Source organism: Pipistrellus hanaki, assembly GCF_964339955.1.
Source record: "Pipistrellus hanaki genome assembly, chromosome: 6".
In the NCBI taxonomy this organism is placed as follows: domain Eukaryota; kingdom Metazoa; phylum Chordata; class Mammalia; order Chiroptera; family Vespertilionidae; genus Pipistrellus; species Pipistrellus hanaki.
This window is the reverse complement of record NC_140508.1, coordinates 30,164,828-30,190,435: the sequence shown is the minus strand read 5'-3', so window position 1 is coordinate 30,190,435 and position 25,608 is coordinate 30,164,828. Positions and strand designations below refer to the sequence as shown.

Genomic DNA, 25,608 nt, shown 5'->3' with positions numbered 1-25,608 from the left:
ACACCACAGGACAACTCAGCATTTGTAACGATGGGGGAGGGGTCTGCCCAGCACACGTGAATCCAAATGTTACCTCAGCTTGGGACTGCCCCCCCAAATGTTACCCCCGAACTAGCCAAGAGTTATCCAACACTTAAATCTTAACTTATGATCCATCTTCCATGCATTTGTGAGTATCAGTTTACCTCTGACAGCTGGACCAAATTTTAAAAGATTATAGCTCCCCATTATAAGATTATACAAATCCCATCATGCTTGAGCAGTTTGCTGCTAATCTTCAGGCCCCTCCCACTCCAGTCTGCTCACTTCAGAGGCCTGGGCCTGTGTACACGGCTCTGTACTTGTGTTTCTATGAGCTGCCCTTAAATCCAGGCCACCAGACCTCAAACCTGGCAAGAGGCCTCTTGTCTAGGATTTCACCCTAATGGAACCCAAAGAACCACCTAGTTAACCTGAGAAGGGAGCTGGTTAGTCTGTGTTCATGATGGCCCTCCCGGGACAGGACCTCCCTTCCTTGGGGGTTGAATCCTCTCATGACCAGAATGGTAAGACCTACAGGGACGAGAAGGCTTCTCCTGCCGCAGAGCCTTCTGCTCACTTCCAAGGCGTCTCAGTTGCCCTCGGGAGCTCCTGACCCCTCTGCCACAGAATACTTACAGGGGTACGGGACCTTAAACCACGGGGCCACCAGCAGCACACCCTGCCTGGCGTCTGTTCGAGCGTAGAAGCCATACTTGGTGCTGTCAGGAGGGAAGACATCGGTCACTGTGAAGATGAAGCACAGCAGCCAGGACACAAGGATGGCCAGGATGATCTGAAGGGATCAAAAAAAAAGGCTATTAGCCACAGAGGGGGCAGCTGCTGGCAAAACATACGCCTTCCTACAGTCTGAGTGCCTCAGCCCAGAACCACCCCCCTTTCACTCAAAACACCGATAACAGATCTGTGGAGAGCCTACTGCTTGAATGGGATCAGATTTAGAGAGAGGAGTTGTCTGCAGGTAAAGTTACTTTCACTCTAAGTCTGGCTAATAAAATAAAGATAATGAACAATGTCCCGCAGAGGCAGCGTGGAACCAGACCGCCCTCAGTCCCAGGACAGTCAATGTCCCCCTAAAGGAATTCAGAATCAGAAGCTTCTACCACTTTGACTTGAAGTCCATGGCAAGTTGAGGGGGGAGGGGTCATTAGTACCCCAATGCCACCACCCAGACAAGGGCCCCTGCACAGACCTGCTGAAAACCCAATTACTTAAACATTTTATGTCATGAACCAAGGACAATATCTCAGGAGAAAAAAAAATAATTACTTACAGGAAACATTTTGAAAAGCTGTAACTTGTACGCAGTCCATCCTTTCTTGGACTTGTAAATTGGGAGGGGAAATTTAACATTTCTGGCATATTGAGAAAACAGTAATACAAGGAAAATTGTCCTGAGGAGAGAGAGAAAATAAACTAGTTTCAAAGCTGTTTGTCTGTATGTTAAAATATTGCTCAAACATTCAATGGCAAAGTGATCACATATGTTCAACTCACTTTAACAAGTGGCTAGTCCTCTTAACTATTACTACTTGGGAAATCATATCTTTGGTAAATGCCATTTTTGAAAAGATATTTAAACACTTTTTCTTAGCATTTCTTGATGTAGAAATGAAAGTCACCATGTAAATGCTTTGGCTAAATTTCCCATAATAGAATAAGAAAACCCAAAGAATATACACAGTAATGGAAGAAACTCAAGCTATGTCAGAGAAAAAGACAGGCGAACAGATACAATACAGAGAGGAGTGTAATTATAACTACAAATTAAAAAACAAGCAGGTACTGCACAAGTGTCTGTGTACACATGCACACACATACATGCAAACAGCGAAGATGGGACCCAAACTGCTCACAGGAATTGGCTTCAGGAGGCAATATAATATGCAAATTTGTCCCTACTTTTCTGTATTTTCTGGTTTACTTATAAGGAGCAAAAATTATTTTTAAAAAGCAAAAAGCTTCAATATTTAAGAAACCTATATAGAGTAGATTGCAATATTAATATTTGTGAGATGTTTGTGTGTGTCAGACATTATGGGGAGTCTTCCCACCCATCATCTCAACCTTCTGCAGTAGCTTCTATAATCATCCACTTCAGAGAGACAACGTCCAAGGTCATGTCGCCCGAGTCTGCAGGGTGGGTAGGCCAGGACTCTACAGCCTGGACTCTGCACCCCTTTGCAACACGGGCCATAAGGGCTGGGAGGCCTGGGCAGTGCAGGAGCCCCTGCACCGTGACCCACACTCCTGACCCAGCTGCACTGAGGGCCACAGGAGGCAGGGATGCGAATGCCCTCCCTGCAGCAGGTCCCGACACATCCTCAGTCCAGTGCCCGAGTATGGCGGTGTGGGGTGGCTTCCCGTCGCTGAAACAATGGAGGCGCACAGTGATGTGTTTCATCATCCGGCGGGACTCGCTCTTTCACTTACAACCCGAGACAGAGCTGGCAGGAAGAGTGGGAACAAAGCTACGCTTAATTGTCCCTGGGCCCGGTTCCAATGGCTGAGATGGAATTATCCGCTCCATTGGTCAGTCAAGTGCGGTTTCACTGTAACACTCCTAATGAAGTGGGGACTGCAGCCGGCTGGAGCACAGGCCTGTGCTCCGCTGTCCCCCTGCCTACCCTGGGCTTCGCTATCCCGGTGACAGGGGTCTCTACCACAAGGTCACCAGGCCAGTACCAGTTCAAGGTTGAAAACATGCATAGTGCCCAAGTGATTCCAATTTCTCTGGGGTGGTGAATTTGAACAACAAAAATGATATAGCAATGACATTAAAACTGGCTTATTTTAAACTCAGACCAACATGAAATTTTTAAAAATGCTATTATTTCAAAATGAACACCCAGAGCCAAAAAGGCCCCATGTCTGCTATTATTGTTCTCACTAGAGGCCAGGTGCACAGATTCATGTACGGTTGGGGTCCCTCAGCCTGGCCAGCGATTGAGGCCATCTTGCCCAGTCACTCCTCCCAGAGGCAGGTTGGCTGGCCAATAGTGGGAGGTTGGCTGTGGGAGCGCACTGACCACCAGAGGGCAGCTCCTGCATTGAGCATCTGCCCCCGGTGGTCAGTGCACATCATAGCTACCGGCCAGTCATCCGGTCATCTGGTTGAAACTGTCATTTAGGCTTTTACACGTATAGATTATCGCAGGAGACACCCATCTGACAATTACACCTGCACTGCGGTGGTCACTTTTCAAAGCATATTTGAAAAAGGATGCTCGGCCTGGCCGGCATGGAATATCAATCTGTGGACTAGGAGTTCACAGTTCAATTCCAGGTCAGGGTCCATGGCTGGGTTGCGGGTTTGATCCCCAATTGGGAGCATGCAGGAGGGAGCTAATCATTGATTCTTTCTCATCATTAATGGTTCTATCTTTCTCTCCCTTCCTCTCAGAAATCAATAAAATCATACTTTAAATTCATTAAAAAGGGTAAGGACCTTAGCCAGTTTTGCTCAGTGGTTAAGAGAGTCGGCCCGCTGACTGAAGGGTTGTGGGTTAGATTCTGGATCACAATTGGGGCGTGTGTGGAAGGCAACTAATTGATGTTTCTCTCTCTCTTTGTCCCTTCTACTCTTTCTAAAAATCAATGGAATTAAGTGAAGATTACAAAAAAATAATTAATTAGGATGAGGGACACACCCAGAATTCAGGGAAGGACACCCTGAACTTGGGCCCAGATCTAGCAATGCAAACTAAGTGAGTGGACTGGCAGATGAGTGCTCATATTCTTCCCACTCCAAAACTAGTCTGCTCCTAATTCATGTCCATCCCCACATACACCTGTGGGGCAGGTAAGCCAGGCAGTCCCACAGCAGAGGCAGGCGGTGGGGGCTGTGCCCATGCTTTGACTGAACAGGAAAGAGACAAGGATCTGAGCCCCAGCTCCGCAGGCCAGAGTTTTGCTACCACAGCCAGCTAGTCCCACTTAACATTTATATATGGCTGGCTTACTGACCTTTCTTTTACCTTACAAATATTAGTCAAGAAACGTACGCTAAAGTGTAGGGAAATTATAAAAGGCAGATAAGCAAAAACAAAACAAAACGAAAAACCTTAAGATCACCATCATCCCACTGGTTACAACTATGTAGCATTCTGGTCTATTAATTGTGAACGGCTCCCATTCCTGGGATGTGAATGAGTCATCCTGGGGCTAGAGAGGCAGCTGCCTCATCCTCAGAGCACAAACAGATCATCCTCGGGCCCAAAGTGAATTCACACTTTACATGCTGCTGCCCAACCTCTTAATGTCATGACCTCAATAGACGGAGATCTGCACCAACACCTCAGTGCTGCTCAGCATTCCATCGTACAGACGCAGCACGTCTTGTCTAACAATTCCCACAGGTGCCACACAGGGAGCAACGGAAACTGTGACAGATCGCCCATCCCTGGCACCTGCCTATCTCCTGGTGACAAGTTCCCAGGGCCAGAACGGATCTGTCAAACAGTAAATAACTTACTTAAAAGCTTCTGATACACACTGCCAAACATGAACAGAAAGGCTGAGTGAATTTACAGTACCACCCAGGGACCAAGAACATTCCTTTGCTGCTCTCTGTAACACGGGCCCTACATATTTTAAAGCCTCTACCAATTTCATCAATTAAAAAGACTAATCATTTACTTTATCATCATTTACTTTATTTATTTTTTTAATATATTTTATTGATTTTTTTAGAGAGAGGAAGAGAGAGAGAATCATTGATCAGCTGCCTCTTGCACACCCCCCACTGGGGATGTGCCCAAAACCAAGGCACATGGTCTTGACCTGAATCAAACCCAGGACCTTTCAGTCCGTAAGCTGACGCTCTATCCACTGAGCCAAACCGGTCTCGGCATATCATCATTAACTTTAACATTCATTCTTTACAAATGAATTACTTAGTCCAGCATGGTTTGCAACAGCCAATATTTTAATCATCATTCATGAGTATCAACTGGGGAATGGTTTAAGAGATTACAGACATTTCTTTCTGTTTGACATTGTGTAGTTTTATAAAGAATGAAATAGATCTAAACACAATGTGTTGGGAAGGTGAGTCCAACAAAAAATGTTGGGGTGAAAATCAAATTATAAAATAATATGATGGTAAAGCTGTGTACCACATGTAAATATGCTTATATTTTTGCACAAACAACAAAAATTTGAAAGGATAAATACTAACTTTTTACTAGTTGATCATGAGCAGATTTTTTTGAGGATGGGAATTACTTTATGTTAAATTTCCCTATTTACTGTTAAATTTCAAATGGCTAGAATTTTATATTTTGGGGGTGAGGGTCAGATAAAATGAGACTTGAGTGTTTGGTGATGGTACAGGAGAGCTTGTTACACTATTCTCTCTACTTTTTAAAAGGTTTGAGATTATCCCTAAGAAAAATAAAGTTTTCTCAAGAAAAGAACAGTTCCCATTAAGGCCCCATGCAAGGTGTTAGAAATGTCACCACATTTACCTTCCCCGAAGAAGTGTCTCTAAATGACATTTCTATTGGAGTGACTAAGGGATCCATGCTGTACAACCCGGCCCCTCCCCACCCCTCGCGACACACACACTGCTAACGGAATCCCTGTGAATATGCACTTTGATATCTGGGTTTAAAACACTAATTAGCTATTTGTATTTCCTCTTATTTCGAAACTAGAGGCCCAATGCAGGAAATTCGTGCAAGATTAGGCCTTTCTTCCGGCTGCTGGCACCAGCTTCCCTCTGGCACCTAGGACCCAGGCTTCCCTTGGGCCACCACCAGGCACCCGGGACCCGGGCTTCCCTCTAGCCCAGCTTTATCCAGAAGGATGTCCAGTCTAATTAGCATATTACCCTTTATTTTAGTCTAGAGGCCCGGTGCATGCCCTCTCGCAGTCTGGAACCCCTCAGGGGATGTCCGACTGCTGGGGGATGTCTCAGAGGGTCCTTAGCACTGCCATGGAGGCAGGAGAGGTGCCCACCACTGATGCTGAGCTTGCCAGCCGTGAGCATCTTGCATTGAGAATCTGTCCCCCTGGTGGTCAGTGTGCGTAGCGACTGGTCATTCTGCTGTTAAGTCGATTTGCATGTTAGGGTTTTATTATATAGGATGACTGCTCATATATCCTTCATCTATTGCTCCACTGGGACTCTAATTAGTGAAATACTATGAATTAGAGACATTAACCTTCCTTGTAGAATTTGTTGTAAATCTTTTCCCAGATTGATTCATAACTTAGTTTCAGTGTTGGTTTTATTTGAATATAAATGCACTAGAAGTAAACTGGTTTGGCTCAGTGGATAGAGCCTCAGCCTGCGGACTGAAAGGTCCCAGGTTTGATTCCGGTCAAGGGCATGTACCTTGGTTGTGGGCACATCCCCAGTAGGGGGTGTGCAAGAGGCAGCTGATCAATGATTCTCTCTCATCGATGTTTCTAACTCTCTATCCCTCTCTCTTCCTCTCTGTGAAAAATTAATAAAATATATATATTTTTTAAAATCTATCAATCTATCCCTTTCCAATATCGGCTTTAAGATCTTCCCTGTCTTTCCTGATTAAATGTTTATGTAGGTTTTCTCTTAGTACATTTATAGTTTTGTTTTCTGCATTTAAGTCTTAATTTAACTGAAATGTGATTTGTCATAAAGTAAAAATTTACCTTTCTTCCTAATAATTATCTAATTGTTCCATCTCCCACTGATTTGAAATATGACTGCAACACGTACTAAACACGGTTTTCTTGGCTTTATTTCTATCCGCCTTGCTCTGCTCTACCCCAGTCATTCGGGTCCAGGACCAGGACCAGCGTATTGTTACTCGGCTCTGGAAAGTATTTTAATTTTATAAGGGCAAACTGCCATTCCCTTCTCCCTGATCTTCCTGGTATTTATCCATATTACTTTACTAGAGGCCCAATGCACGAAATTCATGCAAGAGTGGGCCTTCCTTCCCTGGCTGCCTGCACCGCTTCCCTATGGCACCCAAGATCCGGGCTTCCCTCACAGCCCGGCTTCGTGTGGAAGGTTGTCCGGTCTAATTAGCCTATTATGCTTTTATTATTATAGATTTTCTTGTCTTAGGCATTGGTTAGCACATTCAGGACAACTTTGAATGATATGGTAGTAATAAGCATACTTATCTTGGTTTCTGATTATAATAGGCAGGCCTGTTTATTAGTAAGTCTTTTGCCATTAAAGAATGAGGCATTTTAATTAAAATCTTACTCATGAAAGGTTCTTCTATTCCCAATTTGCAGTAGAGATATACAGTTGAATTTTATTGTTTGTTTTTGTAAATGTGGTTTTTATTAATAAAATCCACGTGGACCCATAATGGTTTTATTAATAAACTTTCTAATAATCCTCCTTCCTTGAGGTCCTGAAATAACACAAAATTCATTGTCCTTTTATTGTATTATCTGTAGCAGCCTTTTCCCAAATCACATTGTAAGGGGCATTCTTCCCAGGTGTTTACACTAAAAAAATAAATTAGGTGTATGCAGAGCTGGATCCAAAGGCCCTTTCTGGAAGAATTTGTGTTTTAGAAGATTTCAACAGCTGTCAGAGGGGAGGCGGGGGGAGGACTGGATGAAAGAAGGTAAAGGGATGAGACAAAGAACATATACGCATAACCCATAACCCACAGACACAGAGTGATGATGGCCGGGGCTGGGGAGTGGGGGGAAGTGGGCAAAGGGGGAAAATGGGGTCTCCTGTAATAGTATCAACAATAAAAATGAAATTAAAAAAACATTTTAAAGAAGCTTTACAGCAGAGAAAGATGCCTACACATATCTGCCCTCGGCTCTGAGCGCTCCACACCCCAGGAAGGAAGAAGTTGGTCAGACTCTCTCTTTCATTAGCTCTGTCAGTATTTGTCACTGAGATAAAACTGAGTCATTTCCCTTCTTTCTAACGCTCCAGGAAAGGTTAAATAGTGCAGGAATTCTCTCTTCCTTGAAGACGTAATACACTCACTGTCTCACCACCGGAGACCAGCGCTTCTTTTAGGGATAGAAGTCCTCTGACATTACTCTCGACTTTCCCTAGGGTCATGGGTAAAGTCTGACCCCCGCTCCAGTCCCCCCCTCACTTACAGCGTGCTCACTAACTGCCTCCTCTGTGACAGACGGCAAGCCAGGTGCTTGTGGGTGCCGTGGTGATCGATCAACACAGAGTGGAGGCCTTGCCCTTACACAATGCAGACCCTCCTGCTGCATCTGTCTCTTGCCAGTCGGGACGTATTTTTGAGTCTCCTCTAAAGGATTCTAGGTATTTCAATTCATGCAAATTTGGTCCGACTTCAAAAGTCAAGAGCTAATGGCACCACTCGAAGTTTGAAACCTTACATCCCTTCCCCTGCACCTCACTGCCAAGTCTTCGGCATACCTTCCCAACTCCGACTCTAAAACACCGTCCATTCCCTGGCAGGGAGTGAATCAAGTTCTGACTTAAAATAAAACCTATCTCCTAAAGTCAGAATGTTCCAGAGGCCGCCCCTTGGGGGTGGAAAGAGGGGAGAGTTTCACCGTCCACAACTGAGTGGTCTCAGAACACTTACAGCATGGCGATGCCCCAGTGCTTCCCCGCTCGCTCTCCTGCCGCCTGGAAGCCGGAGAGGCCAATGAGGGCCACCGTGGGCGTAATGGTCAGGGGCCCGATGTACTTCAGCAGCGCGCCGGGCAGGCCCAGGAAGCCGATGACCACTTCTATCAGCGAGGACATGATGATGGCCCCTTGGATCTGGAATAAGAGCGGGCACAGACATGAGTAAGCTGCTTATACGTCACTACTCAATGTCACCCACACCCACAACTGACAATTCTGTGAGGTATCAAGGCATTATACAACGGGCATGACACGGCTGGAAATCTCCCGGTGTGATGTATGACCGGACTAATGTAAGAATAGCATTGTAGGACTGGGCACCTGATGCAAAGCGAACTTGCCTTTTCCGCTGACAAATGAGACAGGCGTAATTTATAATTCCTAAGGGACACTGCAGTATAAAGCTCCTTGACTTTTTAAAAAGTGAGTTCCCGCAGGACACTTAAAAGACAGCGCAATTGACAAAGACGCTAAAGGAATGTTTCTATTGTACAGAATAGTTGGGCTGACTCTGAATGAACGGTGAATGATCTTATAGGTTTTAAAAGATCTGAATAAACTGTCAGCCATTCTTATGTCTAAGGATTCCCACGACCTGTCCCGTTCAAGTGCACTGAATAGGCAATTATCTTAATTCTCTCCACAAATGCAGGCCAACACAGAGCTCTGCTGCCTGCTGACAAGCCTCTGAGGCTCCTTCCAAAGGAGACACGCCCCTCGGCGGGTTCCGCTGGGGGTGCCAGTGCGCAGGCCAGTGGGTGCGCCAGAGAGAGGAGGGGGACGAAGGGTGAGAAACAATACTGTCGGGATGCACACAGCATTTCTGTGTGCTTCATTTTACAGCGAGCCCATCGACACAGATAAACATGTCAGTAGCTGAGAAGGGAGGGAGGGCTTAGTCAAGCAACTGCCATTTCTTGGGCACAATCAGCAGCGGGGCAGAGGAGAAACACGAAGCGGCCACGGGGGGCACGCTCGGCTTTTACCTCGCGGATGCGGGGGTACCAGATGTGCTCCGTGTGCAGCAGCTCCGTGGTTCCGTTGACAAACGAAACATCTTGAAAACAAAAACAAAGACAAGATTTTTCTTGAAACAACACTGACACTTCACAAGACACACGTTCATTTCACTCTTTTTAAGGAGAATTTCCTCCCTGTGTGAAGTCTATGTGTACATAAACACCCAGCCCTGGAATTCCACAGTGTGGCTTACCATGCTGAAGGGCGGGCTCCCCAGCGCTAACTTAACCAAATGTGTTCGTGGGCTGAAGCACCCAGCTTGTCAGAAGCTGACGAGCTGGACGTGGCTCGTGCCAGCCTCACAGAACGACCAACCCTTGCAAGCAGTTAACTTGCAAACCAATAGCAAGGCCGCCTAAGGTTTAAAAACCTGGGTAAAACGGAGGGCCTCCTCCAGTTTCCAAATCAACTCAGTGGTCACCAAGTAACTCCAAGGAGCATGGAAGGAAAGGGAAGCTGGAAAACTATGCTCCTAGAACCTAAAAAACGGAAGTCTTTTGAGAGTACCACAGGTCTGGTTTTCTCAAGTCCCCTGTCTTCTCTTGTCCTGATCTTATCACTAAAGGGGGGAGGGAGGTGAAAGTCATTTGCAGAACACCAAAGCAGCCAGATCCTTAAAAAGCAGAGATGTCTCAGAGAAGGGATGCTGATGCAGCAGAGAGAGTGATTACGGGTGGTTCATAAAATCCACTGAAAGAAAGAGGCAGGAAAATAGCACAAATATTTTCCCCTTCATTCCCATACATATCAATCTCATTAGCATAGAGAATTGCGGTCCCTTCTGGCCCTCACTTGCTCTGGGTTTAGGGATGAACGAGTGGACAGAGAGAGACAGAAACATGATCCACAGATTGGAGCATTCTAAGCTGTTTGCTGGTCTGTGTGTTCTGGTGCCTGATTCCAGAAAGGATTTAAGGCTGCCCAGGGCAGCGTGTCCAGGCCTCCCTTTTATCACCTGAGTTAAAGGACCCCAAGGACATATGTGGAAATAACTGCAATTACCTGTGGTGTTACATTTCCATTTATCTAAAGACAGGATGGCTCGAGCAGGGGCCAGAAATGCAAAAGCACTGGCCTGAAACAGGGGTAACCTAAAAGAAACGAGACCAAAACCATGATCACGGCATCAGGAACTACCGAGGTAGTTCACTATTTGATAGCTTAACAGTCTTTTCCATAGACAAACAGCACATGAGTAAATGTAGGAACACCTGGAAGAAAGAACCCGGTCTGCAAAGAGAGCTTCTCCCGGGCAGCCGGGCCCAATGGCTCCTCCGTCCTCCCCTCCGCTGCTCTCCCCCCACACAGCCTCGGGCAGGCCCTGGAACCCCAACACCAGCCCTGCCATCGCCACCTTTCCCCTCGGGGGGGTGGGGTATATTGCATTTGGGAAGTCTCTCTTTCCTGCTGAGCTTGTGAGCTCCCCATTAAACATCCATGTATGTCTTCTATTTCACCACCCTTCTCCTCCCTTTCAAATTATGGAATAGCATAGAAACAAATTTGTCTTCCTGTTGTTCCATTTTATAGCCAGAGACTGCCCTAAAACAGAGGTAAGCATTAAAATCATGTCAGTGCTCTACATCTATTGAGGAAAAGCTGTAAGTTACAAACCAACGGTAGATATAGTATTCTGTTTAATCATGAAAAGACTCAAATATTCTAAACCTTATTTTTAAAGGGCCCAGAAATGTGCAAACTTTCTATAAAATCTCCTGTCCCCATCCTCCAACTAAATGCAGATACTCAGATTTCATCATTCAATTGTATTTTGGATACGTCACATTAACTTTATGAACACTAGAGCTATTCAAATTCAAAAGATGTTGCTCCAGTTGTATTACTAAGGTGGCTTTATGGGGTAACGTGAGGCCTTGACCACACTGTTAACATACTTCAGGGCAAAATGGAAAACTGGCTCCTGTTTGCAGGGCTGGGAACTCCCGGATGTCCAGATCCTTTAAATTCCAGGAAGCAGCCTTGTGTGAATGCCCTGGCTGGGGGGATTGGGGGGGGGGGGGGGGGGGCGCGGGGGCGGGGGCAGTATCCCTCCCTGGGCTGACAGCAGGTCCTGCCTTGACTGAAGCAGGAACTGGACTGGGAAACAGAGCGGCTCTGGCTGGAGGACAAGTATCTGCTTTACAAGTCCAGAGTCGGCACACACCATTCTGAGCCAGAGGAGGGTCAAGATTCTCGTTCTCCTGGCCATTTCAATCATGTAATGAAATCGGCTGAGAGCAGGCAGAGGCCAGACATTTAAGACACAGAGGCAGGCTGCATGGTACAGCCCAGATGCACCGCTGTCAGCCAGTCACGTGGGCATGCCCTCCACCAACCATCCCAGAGCATAGTACCATCGAAAGATGAAGCAGCCCTTGCCGGTGTGGCTTAGTTGGTTGGGTGTCGTCCTGTGCACTGAAAGAGTGTAGGTTCGATTCCCAGTGAGGGCACATGTCTGGGTTATGGGCTCATCCCCAGTGAGGGTCATGCAGGAGGCAGCTGATCCATATCTTGCTCTCACAACGATCTCTCTCTCTCTCTCTCTCTCTCTCTCTCTCTCTCTCTCTGATATCTCTCTCTCTCTCTCTCTCTCTCTCTCTCTCTCTCAAAAATCAATAAAAAGTCTTTTAAAAAAAAAAAAAGTGAAGTCACCTCACGTGGGAATGTAGTATATTAAAAGGGAGAAAAAACTGCTTGATTTAGACAGATTCCTTAAGCACAATTTTTCAGAAATGTACAGAAAAGGTAAAGGGAGGTCAGCATCCATTAGAAATGGATGCCATCTCACAGGGGGTAACGGCATCTGTTTGCCGTTGTTTCTGATGTCAAGCAATGCATCTTAGGACAATGCACCACGGGTTGCACTCAGAGAGCTTGTCCTTGGGAACCACTGCAATCATCACTGGCTCTGGGTTCTCCTTCTGGGGACATGATCTATACTCGACCTCAGTCTGCACTTGGCCTAGGCACCTTTCAGGGCAAGCATTCTATGGCATCACCCCGACCAGAAGCCCTAAGAGCACTGCAGCAAACCAGCTCACTCACTTTCAAACAATGAGGACCCTGGGCTCCTCCGAAGGTGGGTGATAATTTCCACCAGTGCTGCCCAGACAGTTCCCCGAGCTGCGGGAAAGGCTGCACGTGGCAGCTCATGGCTCACTGTGGGGACACACGCCGCCTGCCACAGCCGTGCTGTCTGAAAGGCGGTGGCCGCTTTGCAGGAAGCAGCAGTCAGCACCCCAGCAGGTAAGTGTGGTCTCCATACCTGGCAGTATAACTCGGCGGCCTGACTGAGTTACTCCCAGGGAAGCTGCTACAAGGACGCGTGACTGCATTAAACAAGAGGCACCTCCTGCCGAAACCGGTTTGGCTCAGTGGATAGAGCTCAGCCTGCGGACTGAAAGGTCCCGGGTTCGATTCCGGCCAAGGACATGTACTTTGGTTGAGGGCACATCCCCAGTAAGGGGTGTGTGCAAGAGGCAGCTAATCGATGTTTTTCTCTCTCATCGATGTTTCTAACTCACTATCCCTCTCTCATCCTTTCTGTAAAAAATCAATAAAATATATTAAAAAAAAAAAAAAAAAAAAAAAAAAGAGGTACTTCCCCAGTGGAATGCTGGTCAACCCTAGGGCTCTTCTCTCTGCACCTCACACACACCAGCATCTAACCCTCCCCGAGTAGTCAAGCCTGCCTGCCATTTTATTTTGTACTTACGACTGGGAAGGAAACCAATTAAACCATGCCCTTCTTTATGCCAGGGGTTGGCAAACAGGCCCATGAGCCAAATCTGGCAAATTACCTGTTTTTATGAGTCAAGTGTTACTGGGACACAGCCACCCTCATCTATTTCCGAGGTGCTGACAGGTGCTTTCGAGCTTCAATGGGAGCGTCAGGTGGGCAGACACAACAGAGACTAGAAGTGCCTGAAGTATTTATTGCTTGCCCCTTGATAGAAAAAGCTGGTCAACTTTGATTTTCAGGAAAATATACTTTAAATATGTGAAGAGGTGGTGGATTTTTTTAGACTTCAGTTTTTAAGGTTGATTGTGTCACTAGATGTAAGAAAAATTCTAGCCGAAACCAGTTTGGCTCAGTGGAGAGTGTCTGCCTGCGGACTGAGAGGTCCCGGGTTTGATTCCGGTCATGGCACGTACCTTGGTTGCGGGCACATCCCCAGTAGGGGTGTGCAGGAGGCAGCTGATTGATATTTCTCTCTCATCGATGTTTCTGACTCTATCCTTCTTTCTCCCTTCCTCTCTGTAAAAGATCAATAAAATATATTTTAAAAAAAAAATCTGAGCAGATAGGCATGTTTGTTATGATACATCCCCTTGGTTGGCTTTATCCCCAGGACAGCAAAAGGACCTAATCAGCCCGACAACGAGCATGGCTCAGTGGTTGAGCATCGACCTATGAACCAGGAGGTCACAGTTAAATTCCCAGTCAAGGCACATGGCCAGTTTGCGGGCTCGATCTCAGTGTGGGGCATGAAAGAGGCAGCCAATCAATGATTCTCTCTCATCACTGATCACTGATGTTTCTCTCTCTCTCCACCCCCCTTCCTCTCTGATTAAAAAAAAAAAAAAAAAAAAGAAAAAGAAAAAGAAAGAAACCCTGCTGGAGGTGTCCCATTTCCCCCCTTGGTACCCCGGGAGCCTCAAAACGTCCTCTGGCCTCACATCTCACCAGCCCCTTCGCACACCTGCACTCCAGGCAAATTGATTCAGGCTCTTGCCTCTGAGCCTTTGCTCATCCCTTCTCTTTGTCATCATTTCTAATGTTTAATTTTTATTCATCATTCAAGGCATAGGCAAATACCACCTCCTCTAGGAAATATTCCAAGATCTCCTCCTTGGGATTTGTGATGTGTTCTTAGGACTCTCCAGCCATGGTTTCTATAAGTCACCCACCCCCAGGTCAGAAAACTGCTTTCTTTTTTTTTTTCTTTTCTTTTTTTAAAATATATTTTATTTATTTTCCACAGAGAGGAAGGGAGAGGGATAGAGAGCTAGAAACGTCGATGAGAAACATCAATCAGCTGCCTCCTGCACACCCCCTACCGAGGATGTGCCCGCAACCAATGTACATGCCCTTGACTGGAATCGAATCTGGGACCTTTCAGTCGGCAGACCGACGCTCTATCCACTGAGCCAAACCGGTTTCGGCCAGAAAACTGCTTTCTGATTCCCCAGGGGTCACTGGTTAAAAATGGGTATTTTTGGCCCTACCTGACATGGCTCAGTGGTTAGAGCACTGGCTCTCAGACCAAGGGGTCACAGGCTCCTGGTCAAGAGCATATGCCTTAGTTGCACGTTCCCTAGCTCAGGTCAGGGCACATGTGGGAGGCAACCAGGCAATACGTCTCTTGTCTCACATCAATGTTTCTCTCTCTCCCCATCCACTTCCCCTCTCTTCTACTCTCTCTCAAAAACAATGAAAAAATATCATTGGGTGAGGTGTTTGGTTTTTTTAAAAAAAAGATATTTCTGATCTTACCATTTGCAACAACACGGATGTACCTAGAGGGTATTATGCTAAGTGAAATATGTCAAAGACAAATACCTTTATGATTTCACTTAAATGTGGAATCTAAAAAACAACATAAAACAGAAATAAGCTCACAGAGAACAAACTGATGGTTGATAGATGGAAGGAGGGTTGGGGGCTGGGTAAAAAGGGTGAAGGGACTAAGAAGTACACATTGGTAGTTACAAAACAGTCAAGGGGATGTAAAATGCAGCATAGGGAATGAAGTCAGTAATATTGTGATAACTATGTACGGTGTTAGGTGGGTATTAGACTTATTGAGGGGATCATTTCATAAGTTATATGTCTAATAACTATGCCATATACCCAAAAACTAATATAAATCAATTGTAAACTGGAATTTAAATTTTTAAAAAATGTTTTAAATGGAAATTTCTGAATTCCGCTCAGTCCTGGTTAATAGGAGTCGCATGTGGGGTCCTCACATCTGGGTTTTTGAACAATGACTTCTGGGGGTGGTTGAGGCACCAAAAAAGAGACAACCCTATGTCAAATGAAAGGATTTATTCTGGTCACTTGAGAACCGTTTCTTGGGTGTCTGCTCAACACACGATAAGCAGGTACGATGATAGAAAAAACTACCCTTAGGCCGTTGGGAGTTTCTGTTGTGTGAAGGAGACACTAATTGTGACCACACGTGAAGGGTGTGGGAGTCTGCGAAAGAATCGCTCAGCATAAGGATGAGAAGCTTGCCATCACATGTGCAAGGCGTTAGTAGTCGTCCAGGCAGAGAGAAGAGCAAGTGTAAAACAAGAGCTACAAACAGACCTGAATCCTGGAGAACGGCAGAGACCTTGCTGTGGGGAGAGCGAGACTGGAGTGGTGACGGTCAGAGGGGGCCAGCGGGCAGACACCTTGCTTTCCTCTTGCAGGGAAATGACTAGAGGACCCTGCTCGAAAAGGCCCCCTTGGGGAGAACGGGGAAAGCTAATCCTTAACCCCAGCACTGCTCTCCAAAGGCATTCTGACCGGGAGTGGGCTGGCATCACTTGCAGTGTCACTCAGCCTATGGTGTTAGCTCAGGTGAGCTGCCAGCCCCCAGCCCAGGGCCCTCCACAGCACCACAGCGATCTGTTCAGACAAGCTCCCTCATGCTGATTTCACCCCTGTGGGCTGAAGTCACCCTAACAGCAGGAACTGGGACTGTTTCAGCCATCACTATATCCCAGCACCAAGTTTCGCTTAATAAATAATAAACGGAGGGTGCTATTTACAAATATGATTGTTTGAAAGGAATTTCATTAGAGTAAAAATAAGAGGCTAAGTCTTTCTGCATGTTGATTTTCACTGCAAATTTGAGGGAGGACTTTTAGATGAAAAGCTTTGGGCAGAGAGAATAGAGAGTAAAATGTGCATCAATTTTCAAGGGAAAAGCAGGTAACTACCCCGGTCCCCGGAGACTGCAATTGTAAAACGATCCCTAAGAAACAAAGAGGTTTGGCTTTGAGGAGCTATAGTTTCATTTCTGCATTAGGAGTGTGTGTCCCAAGTGCCTACAAAGAAAAGCAAAACACAACTTGTCCCCAAAAAAACCTCTCGATTGATAATGCTGTGCTGTTGTTTACTGTACGTACACACCCATCAGTCAGCTGCACTGGAGGAAAGTAGCTTGCAGGCATGGTGCATTTCACCCAAATACTTTAGCAGCTATCACCGAGAATGAGTGCATTCTCCTACATCATTGCCTCTCCCCCTTTACACCCAAATGTGAAACTAATTTAATAATGTAATCTAATATCCAGACCATAAATTTCTGTTTATAAAAATGCTTTACATCTGCCCACTCCCCCAATCTAATCAGAGCCCTGTATGTGTTTGGTTATCCAATGTCACGCTTAGAGCCAGGCTCAACAACTTTGGCCAGAAGGCTGCTGGGGAGCCATGCCCCCCTCACTGCCTCACGTCAGGAGGCCTGTCCTCAGGTGTCCCCACCCGGCGGAATGCTGCTGGAACTCTCCATTTCTAAAAGTACCTTTTCCCTTCTGCAATTAATAAATTCGTAGAGTGATTCTTGGTCTGTGAAATTATTATATCTCCACTAGCTTATTAACATTCTTACATAGGCCGGAGCCGGTTTGGCTCAGTGGATAGTAGGGGTGTCGAACTCAATCAGAGAAGGGGCCAAAATCTAAAATCCAGCCTAAATCGCGGGCCAAATGGTTTACTGAACAGTCATAAACTGACAATGTCATAAACTGACAGCGGAGTGCAGTGATGACAGCGCGGTGCGGGCCACATTGCAAGGCCTGGCGGGCTGGATTTGGCCCGCGGGCCTTGTGTTTGACACGTGGGATAGAGCGTCGGCCTGCGGACTGAAAGGTCCCGGGTTCAATTCCAGTCAAGGGCATGTACCTTGGTTGCAGGCACATCGCCAGTGGGGGGGTGTGCAGGAGGCAGCTGATCGATGTTTCTCTCTCATCGATGTTTCTAACTCTCTATCCCTCTCTCTAAAAAATCAATAAAATATATTAATAATAAAAACAGTCTTACATAGTGGGCTTAAAAATTATGAGTTTCCAATTTTATCATTCCATCCATATTTATTAGAGTCCTTTTGTAAAAAAGCTTTCCTTTTTGTCCAATTTTATCTCCCTCTTTTTTTATATCATCACTAAAGATAAATGAGTTCCCTTTTTATATTCAGTTCTATAACTCACTTCCATGACTGTTCTTTTCAATAATTAAATTGTCCTCAACTTGCCCAAAGCAGTTCCCTTTCCCCACACCTCCCCGTCACTTTTTGAGCTGTTCGTTGCTTTCTGACAGTAGATGTTCCAGGTTCGGCTTGTACTTTTCTCAGCCCTGGCATCAGGCACTTCTCCAAGGAGCCCAGGTTCATTTTGGCGGAAATGTTATTTACTAGTAGAAACCAAGATCTGAGCACTAGCTCACTGTTATTTAAAAAAAACAAAAAAAAAAAAAACAAAAAAAAAACTGGTATTTCATGAACAGAAATACAATATTTTTTTAAATCAAAATGATCCCTCCACTTCAACACAATTGAAAGATTACCTTTTCTCATATCTCTCCTCCTACACTGAGCATCCTGATTTCCAATGTCCTTGTTGATTTGTTCTATGCTACAACATCAGAGGACACAGTTCCAGAATTATACCAACATTACTAACAACAACATTGCTGAGTATAAAATTTCTTTTATTTTGTCCTTAGAAAATATCCCATTCAAGGTATGCAAAGCATTGTTCTAAAGTCTGTGGATTAATTCTCTTCCGTGTGGTCAGCAATTTGACGTATAGTTAGGTTTATTTGTTTCCGTTAATTTTCAATTTTAGGGTTTGCTTTGCTTCATCCTTTTGGGATTCTACGTTTTGAATATGTTGAACATTTGCACAGTTTAAAAATCAAACCGCATGAGGAATTATACCAGGTCTCACTAGCCCCTCCAACCCATTCTTACTATCATTAACCATTTTCATCTATTCCTCACTTCTCCTTGTTATTTCTGCTTTCTTACCAAATATACATACACTTAACTTTTATGCCACTTGCTTTTTCAATATATCCTGAAACCGTTCAGAGAGGCTTCAATCATTCATTCTCAGGGCTGCACAGGACTCTGCTGGGTGCTGACCCATAGCAGCCAGTCTCTTGTAGGTGGACATTCAGGCTGTTAACTATTCTGCTATTACAAATTACACAGCAAGAACTAACTTTCTGTACCGGTATATTATTCTGCACATGTGGGCATGAATCTTCAGGATAAATTTCTAGCAGTGGGGTTATCGGATCAAAGGTAAATGCCTATGCAGTCTAGATTGTACAATTCCTCTCCATAGGAATTGTACAGCAATGTGTGAGAAAATGTGTGATGCAAATACTTTGTCCAGTTTGTCATTTTGTCTGTTTATGGTGTATTTTTACAAGTTTAAAAAAATGTTCTTCTATTCAATGTTATCAAATTGATCATCCTTTTGTTGTTCCTGGAGTTTGAGTTTAAAAGTTTAAAAACCCACTTTTAGATTAAAAAGAAAAATCACTCTGATTTCAATCTAATACTTAAAGTTTTCGTTGATTCTTGCATTTGATTTCTTAATTCACTTTGAGTTGATTAAAAAATAAATAAAACTCAACTAAAAGCAAGTGTAACCATTATCTTCAAGTTCATGTTACTCTGGTTTTACAGATAAACCCTAAAAACTACATGAACTCTTCTTGCCCCTGTCAATCAGGGAGGCGCCTGAAGAACCTCAGGGCCTCAGGGGGCGGAAGCAGCTGCCTGGGGCCCGTCCCCTCCGGGGCCCGCGGCTCAGACAGCGCGCAGGAACCCCGCGGGCTACTTGGGTGTGATTCTGATAACCTTTTCCAACATGATAGTATCACCTATTTCAGGTCAGGGGCTGGTCGCCTAAAATACTTTCATTACTTACAGATCTAAGCAGTGACAGAGAGGCACGAGATAAGTCCTTGGGGTGTGGCCATGTTCTGCTGGTGGGGTTATATGACTGTGTACGTGAGTCAAACCTTCTATAACTACATATAGAAAGGTTCAATGTCACTGTATGTCAGTTACTCCTCAATAGGTTTGATTTAAATTATGTCTATAAAGTAAGTGGCTTATGAATCAGGAGGTCAAAGTTCAATTCTCAGTCAGGGCACATGCTCGGGTTGTGAGCTCCATCCCCAGTGTGGGGTGAGCAGGAGGCAGCCAATCAATGATTCTCTCTCATCCTTGATGTTTCTATCTCTTTCTCCCTCTCCCTTCTTCTCTGAAGTCAATAAAAATATATTTTTAAAAGAAATGGGAATGGGAGGGGATGACAACACCTTCCTTAAATATTAGAGTTATGTTAAATAGTTTACAAAAACCACAATTTTGAAAAGAGACAAAAGCTTCCCTCTAGGGTTTGCTGAGCAGCTCTGTCCCTTGGGCCTGTGTAAGGCTGCCCTATTCCTGCACAGCGTTTGCAACGACAGCCACCTGGCTGAAAGGGCGGCTGAGGGGGAGGGCAGTGGGCCATGAGGATGAGGAGGAGCCTTCAGAGCACGTGAGAATGTGCAGGGCCAGGAGGACGTGAGAGTCCAAAAAGGACTGGAGAACTAGATCATTCACCCCACAGGCCCTCAGAGGACCCAGTCGGTCTCCTCGTCCCCAGGAGCATCAGAAACAAGGACAGAGGAGCGGTGTGTTTGGAGAAGGGGGAAGGCCACTGAGAAGGCTCGAGTTGAAGAAGCAAAGCTGATGGCAATGGCCATGGAGCATGATGCCCAATGGCCTACGCTCATCAGAGACACTGCCAGCAGCTGCCGCAGCCCCAAGCTCACTGCAACCCCGCTCCCGGCCTGCGCCCTCTGCCTCCTCCCCTTCCAGAGGCCCCTGAAATAACGAGCGCCCGCAGGCAAGGGTGGACGGGCGCCCAGGATTAACCAGACGGAAGCCCTGAGAGAGCAAGCGGCTCGCCCACAGTCACATGAGAATGGTGAACGAGAGCGATGTCACCGCCAGGCCCGCAGCAGTCAGGGGCCGCAGCAGAAGGGGGGGTGCGGGAAGCTCCCTCCTCATGGTCAGTGCCACCAGGTTCTCTCGGGGCCCATTTCATTAATAATCAGGGTGAGGCAAAAAAATAGGTTAACAGTTGTCCCTATGCAAAATATAGTCACGAATAAGTAATAATACAAGAATAAACGGCTTCCCGTACTCACAACTGTAAACCTACTTTTGCCCCACACTATACTACCTAAAACCTTTAGTACATGGACAGTAACAGAATTTTTATTTTAATTTGGTGGGGAACGCTCAATGTAAAGTCACCCATATAGTAATTTTTGCAAAATTTTCACTCTGAATCAACCATGCGTCTAGCCCCACCTCCCAGTTTAGAACAAATAAGCGGGGAGGGATTGTGGAACAGATCAAATACCACCACAAGGACACAGACAAATTCAGACCACAGAACACTGACAGACAGCTGGCCTGGACTCTTTAAAGGGGGGTGATATGGAGGGAAAAGATGGGGGCTGTTTATTATTGAGGCCAGAGAAATGCGACAAACGCACGCACCATAGGAACTTGACTGGGTCCTGGTTCAGGGAGGTGGAGAGACGAGCCCTAAAAGAGGCGTCAGGGACAGCTTGGGAAGCTAAATATGGCTGCTAAGTATCATCTGTGTTAGATGATATGGCAGAATGACTGTTGTAAGTGGCTATCACACAGGAGACCCTCAGTCTCAGGAGATTTTTAGGGTGAACTGGCATGTTGTCTGCAACTTGACTTGTAAGCAGCTCAAAGAAGTGCACATGCATCCCACATGAATTGCATGTACAGAGAGTGTGGGGAGCCCCCGTGTCCCCACCTCAATCTAAGCACTGCACCCCTCGATTCTCCTAAGTCTGATCACTAGTTAAGAGTTCAAAGCCCTGGACTCGGGACCTTGAAGTATCCTGGAGCGGTCCCCTTACCTAGTGACCCAACATACCCGGGCCCCCAGACCCTAGGAGAGGAAGCGGGGACGCTGCCTCCTCGGGGCAGATGGCAGCACTGGCTACAGGGGAGCCCACAGTCTCTCCTTTTGCTGGGAGCTCAGTGATGCCTCGGAGCGGTGCCCGAAGCAAAAGGCTGGAGGTGACCCCCTAACACAGAGCCTGCCACGCCTCAGGGAAGGTCAGGGTGGCAGGCGAGGGGCAGGTGCCCAAGGACCTCTTTCTTCCCCCAGCTCTGCACTGACACCCAAGGTGTAGGGGGTGGGGGAAATGCACGCTGGCTCACAGCTCTGCCCAGATCTCTCAGGATTTTAAAGGCTTTGTACTAATTCCTGGAATAAACCCAAGGCGTGGCTGGGATTGACATCACAATCAAACAGAACCTGAGATGTTGAAACCTCACTCAAGGAAACTCAAGGAAGACTTGGTTGAAAGCAAAGTGCAGGTCAAGATCAAAAGGGAGGAGGAGGAAAAGGTGGGAGCAGAAGGTGAAAGAAGCAGGCATGGCACAGCCCACCCACCCCCTGCAAGAGAAGCTCTGGGAAGCAGGAAAGCCACAGAAGTCCCACACCTGGGCTGGGGCCTGTGCCAGGGGACATGTGCAGCGAAGGAAGGAGGGTCTGCAGACACATTTTCTGTGGCCTCAGCCCAGCCCGTGGGAAACAGCCTCGGAAGGAGTGATGTGACCTCTGACAGCTCAGGCTTGCAGAGGCACACGTCTGTCCCCTTCCTTCAGTCTCCCTTCCAACCTGAGTTTTTTATGGGATGAGACAGGTGTCTGAGAACAGAGGGCCCCTCTTCCCCGGGGTACCCATGTGAAATGAGGAAGAGCGGTGGCCTGGCCACTGCCCGCAGCTCGGGATGCTTACCCTTTCCTCCTCTGAGCCAGACCTGCAGCAGTTCTGGCTTCCTCAACACAAAGGGCCCCCTCCTCACAAGCACAGACCATGGCTGGTCTCTAGGTCCCAGCACCGGCTGCATCCAGTGCAATCGAGTTACCTAGTACTGGTCAGGTGGTCGGCAAATAACAAAGAAGCATACAGAACGCACACACAATACTATAAACCAGAAATCTCAGAAAATCCATCTTAGAAAGCATGAAAGCTGAACATGAAAAACTTTTTCTCCAGCCGCTCTAAGCCTAAGTGCTGAACTGCCACACCAGCACCTCCCCCCACCCACCCCCCCCACACACACACACACAAAAATCAGCAACAACCATAAAACAAGCAAATGCACAGGCCATCTGCAATCCTATAACAGATGCTGGGAATGCACTCCGCTCTTGGTCAGTCAGCAGTTCCCTCCTGCACTGTCCCACCCTATCTAACAATCCCTCGGCCCCAATTGCTTTGTCTGTTACTTGATCCTGTTGTGACCAGGAAGTAAATACTCAAGACTGTTAAAATGATCATTCACAGCCTGTGATAAGTGTCTAGATTAGCATTTAGCAAAACAAAAAGGCTTTTCATATTATTTGTGCACTATAACTCCCCAAACATATTCCAGGAAGTTTATAATCCATGAAAGCACAATAGGTCCATTAAAATAACGGCAAATGCCATCCACAGAAGAGCCTCCTCTCCTTTCCACGAAAGGAAACGGAGCTGGAGAAGTCACCTGCCCGGGCCCCTCTAACCTCTCAGGCCTCTTATTCCACTCCCTGGCGTATGAAGGAGAAGTCATCATTTGCCACACTGTGTAAACTACTGGTTTATACTGGAAACTGGAGGTTCTGACTGCCCATGGGATTACAGTTTATTATTAAGATATCCAACAACTTGATGTAACCAGCACTGGCAATGTGGCTGGTCATGCTGACCTTGGGTGAGTTGCACACCTTGCATATTACATCACAATATAGATATCTTCATTCCTTCTGGGTATCAACCAACAATTCTCAACTTCAGGCTCAGCCCAAATTTACAGACAGTTTCTGCTATAAGCTCCTTGATGAGTTAGCTGTTTAGAGAACAAATAAGTAAAAATTTCCCCAGAGAACCAGTGCCCTATGTACAAAGTAAGGCTCCCGAGTCAACCAACAAAAGCTTTTTAGTCTACTCTGGACTTGGAATACAGAACCTTAAATGCTATATCAAAAGAATGAAAGCAGCCAAATTAACTACCTGGATTTGTTTTCTCCTGCCTCCTGGCACTAAGAAAATGAATCAAGTCCTCCCTGGAATGCCCACAACACACTTCCTTCCTCTAGGTCAAGGATACCCTGACCCTCCTCTCAGCATCCCCGAAGGGCACCCTCCCTTCTGAGGTAAGGGATCTGCACAGACAGGCAGTCCTGCAGGGCTGGGGTTCTGAGAACTCCAAGCGCTGGCCAGCCCCACAGCCTTCAGACCACATGGCTCCCTTCCATCAGCAGACCTGCAAGGAGGCCGCCGCGTCCCTGCCCAGGCGCGTCCCTGCCCAGGCGTTGCCTGTGCCACCACCTGGACACCCTAACTGCTCCTGGGTCTCCCACAGGCTCAGGCCGCTGAGGATTCTGACTCATTGGAATACCGTCCATGACTCCTAGGCTGCCACTGTACTATCGCCCGCTCGTTCCCCCAGAAGGCAAAGCAAAGCCCTTCCCCAGATCCTCTCTCCTGGAGCAAGAGACAGAAGGAGAACTCAGAAGCTTACTCCCTATCCTTCCCGAGGACAGTCCTGTCCCTGCGGGCTCCACCCCGTGAGCAGAGCCTCTGGGTAGAGGAAGAGGCTGCAGTGCGAAGAGAGCAAAAGAGGAGGCAGGAGGAAACAGAGCGAGCCCGTGGGAGGAGGCAGGAGAGACGGGCTCTCTTCCGTCCTCACCAGCTCCTCGCCCATGGAAGCTGGGAGCAGGGAAGCAAAGGTGAACGATCAGAGCCCCGGCACCAAGGAAGGGAGCACAATTCAGCGGGGAAAGACACAGAAACAAAAAGGACACAAGTGGAATAAGAGCCACGTTGGAAGAACGAACACGAGATGCATGTGTGGGAGTTCAGAGAGAACAAAGGAGGCTTCGAGGAGTCGGGGTGCTTCAGCGAGGAGAGGAGCAAGCCAGACTGAAGGATGAGCAGGGCGCTTGGGTGCTGGGGCACACTGGGTGCTGGGGCACACTGGGTGCTGGGGCACACAAGCACAGCGGGGTGAAACAGCAGGTGCTCAGGGAGGTCACCCCAGGGAGAGCCAGAGAAGGGGACATCAGGGATCAGAGACATGGCTGGAAAGGCAGGGGACAGACAGAGCAAGGGAGAAGCTTCAAAAGCGGGCACATCCTGGTTTTAAACAGAGAGTGGGGCTGCAGCCTGGCACCCTGAGGAAGATGCCAATGTTGGAAAGAAGGCTCCGGGGGCTGGTGCACAGAGTGGGGCAAGGAGAGCGGCCCTGGGGGCACGGAACCCAACCGGGAGCCTCGTGGAACAGCCCAGGTCTGACTAAAGGAGTGTGGCAGGACGGGCACTGGAGAGAGCGCTGGCCTGGCCCGGCAGCGGGCGGGATGGAAGGAGCTGAGAGAGTCAGACTTGCCAGCGTGCACAGCCGGGGGGGGGGGGGGGAGTGCGCTATCCACCAAGAGAAGAAACATGGTGCTGGGTAGGCGGGGGCAGGGCTCATTACAACAGCACGCATCCCCAGTCAGTCCTTCTACACTGCCTAGGTAAAGGGTGGTGTTCGATGCCTCCCTTACAGGGGCTTCAGGATCCCGTTTAGTACCCCAATCTCACCTGCACCCAAACGTTGTCTGCAGCAGAGTTGTGATTCCCACACAGAAGAAAATGGTCCCAATGAGCTGGCTGGTGGCCCACTGGTCGTACCCGACGCACATGGCGTCGGCGAGCAGAAAGGGCACCGCGATGGTGCCGCTGAAGCAGGTCAGGTAGTGCTGTGGTGACAGGGAGACAGAGGAAAGAGTAAACCCTCCCTCCTTATTTTCTAATTTCATCCTCACTCACCCCTCCAATGTTTTTTGTTTAAAGGAACTCTTTGGTTTGTTCAGGAACAC

At 47.0% G+C, this 25,608-nt stretch overlaps 1 protein-coding gene across 5 annotated transcripts in view; it reads right to left on the bottom strand.

Annotated features, from left to right (window-relative positions):
• Positions 1-25,608, bottom strand: part of SLC23A2 (solute carrier family 23 member 2) — a 120,555-nt gene that overhangs the window by 19,408 nt on the left and 75,539 nt on the right. For 4 of the 5 annotated variants that reach the window (XM_084886809.1, XM_084886808.1, XM_084886810.1 and 1 more), the window contains 6 exons: positions 25,331-25,488; positions 10,649-10,737; positions 9,613-9,683; positions 8,580-8,761; positions 1,313-1,433; positions 658-814 (listed from right to left, as the gene is read on the bottom strand). In XM_084886809.1, coding sequence (XP_084742935.1) covers positions 658-814; positions 1,313-1,433; positions 8,580-8,761; positions 9,613-9,683; positions 10,649-10,737; positions 25,331-25,488 — 778 coding nt within the window. The remainder of the gene's footprint in view (positions 1-657; positions 815-1,312; positions 1,434-8,579; positions 8,762-9,612; positions 9,684-10,648; positions 10,738-25,330; positions 25,489-25,608) is intronic. The other variant, XR_014795239.1, reaches the window with a different exon arrangement.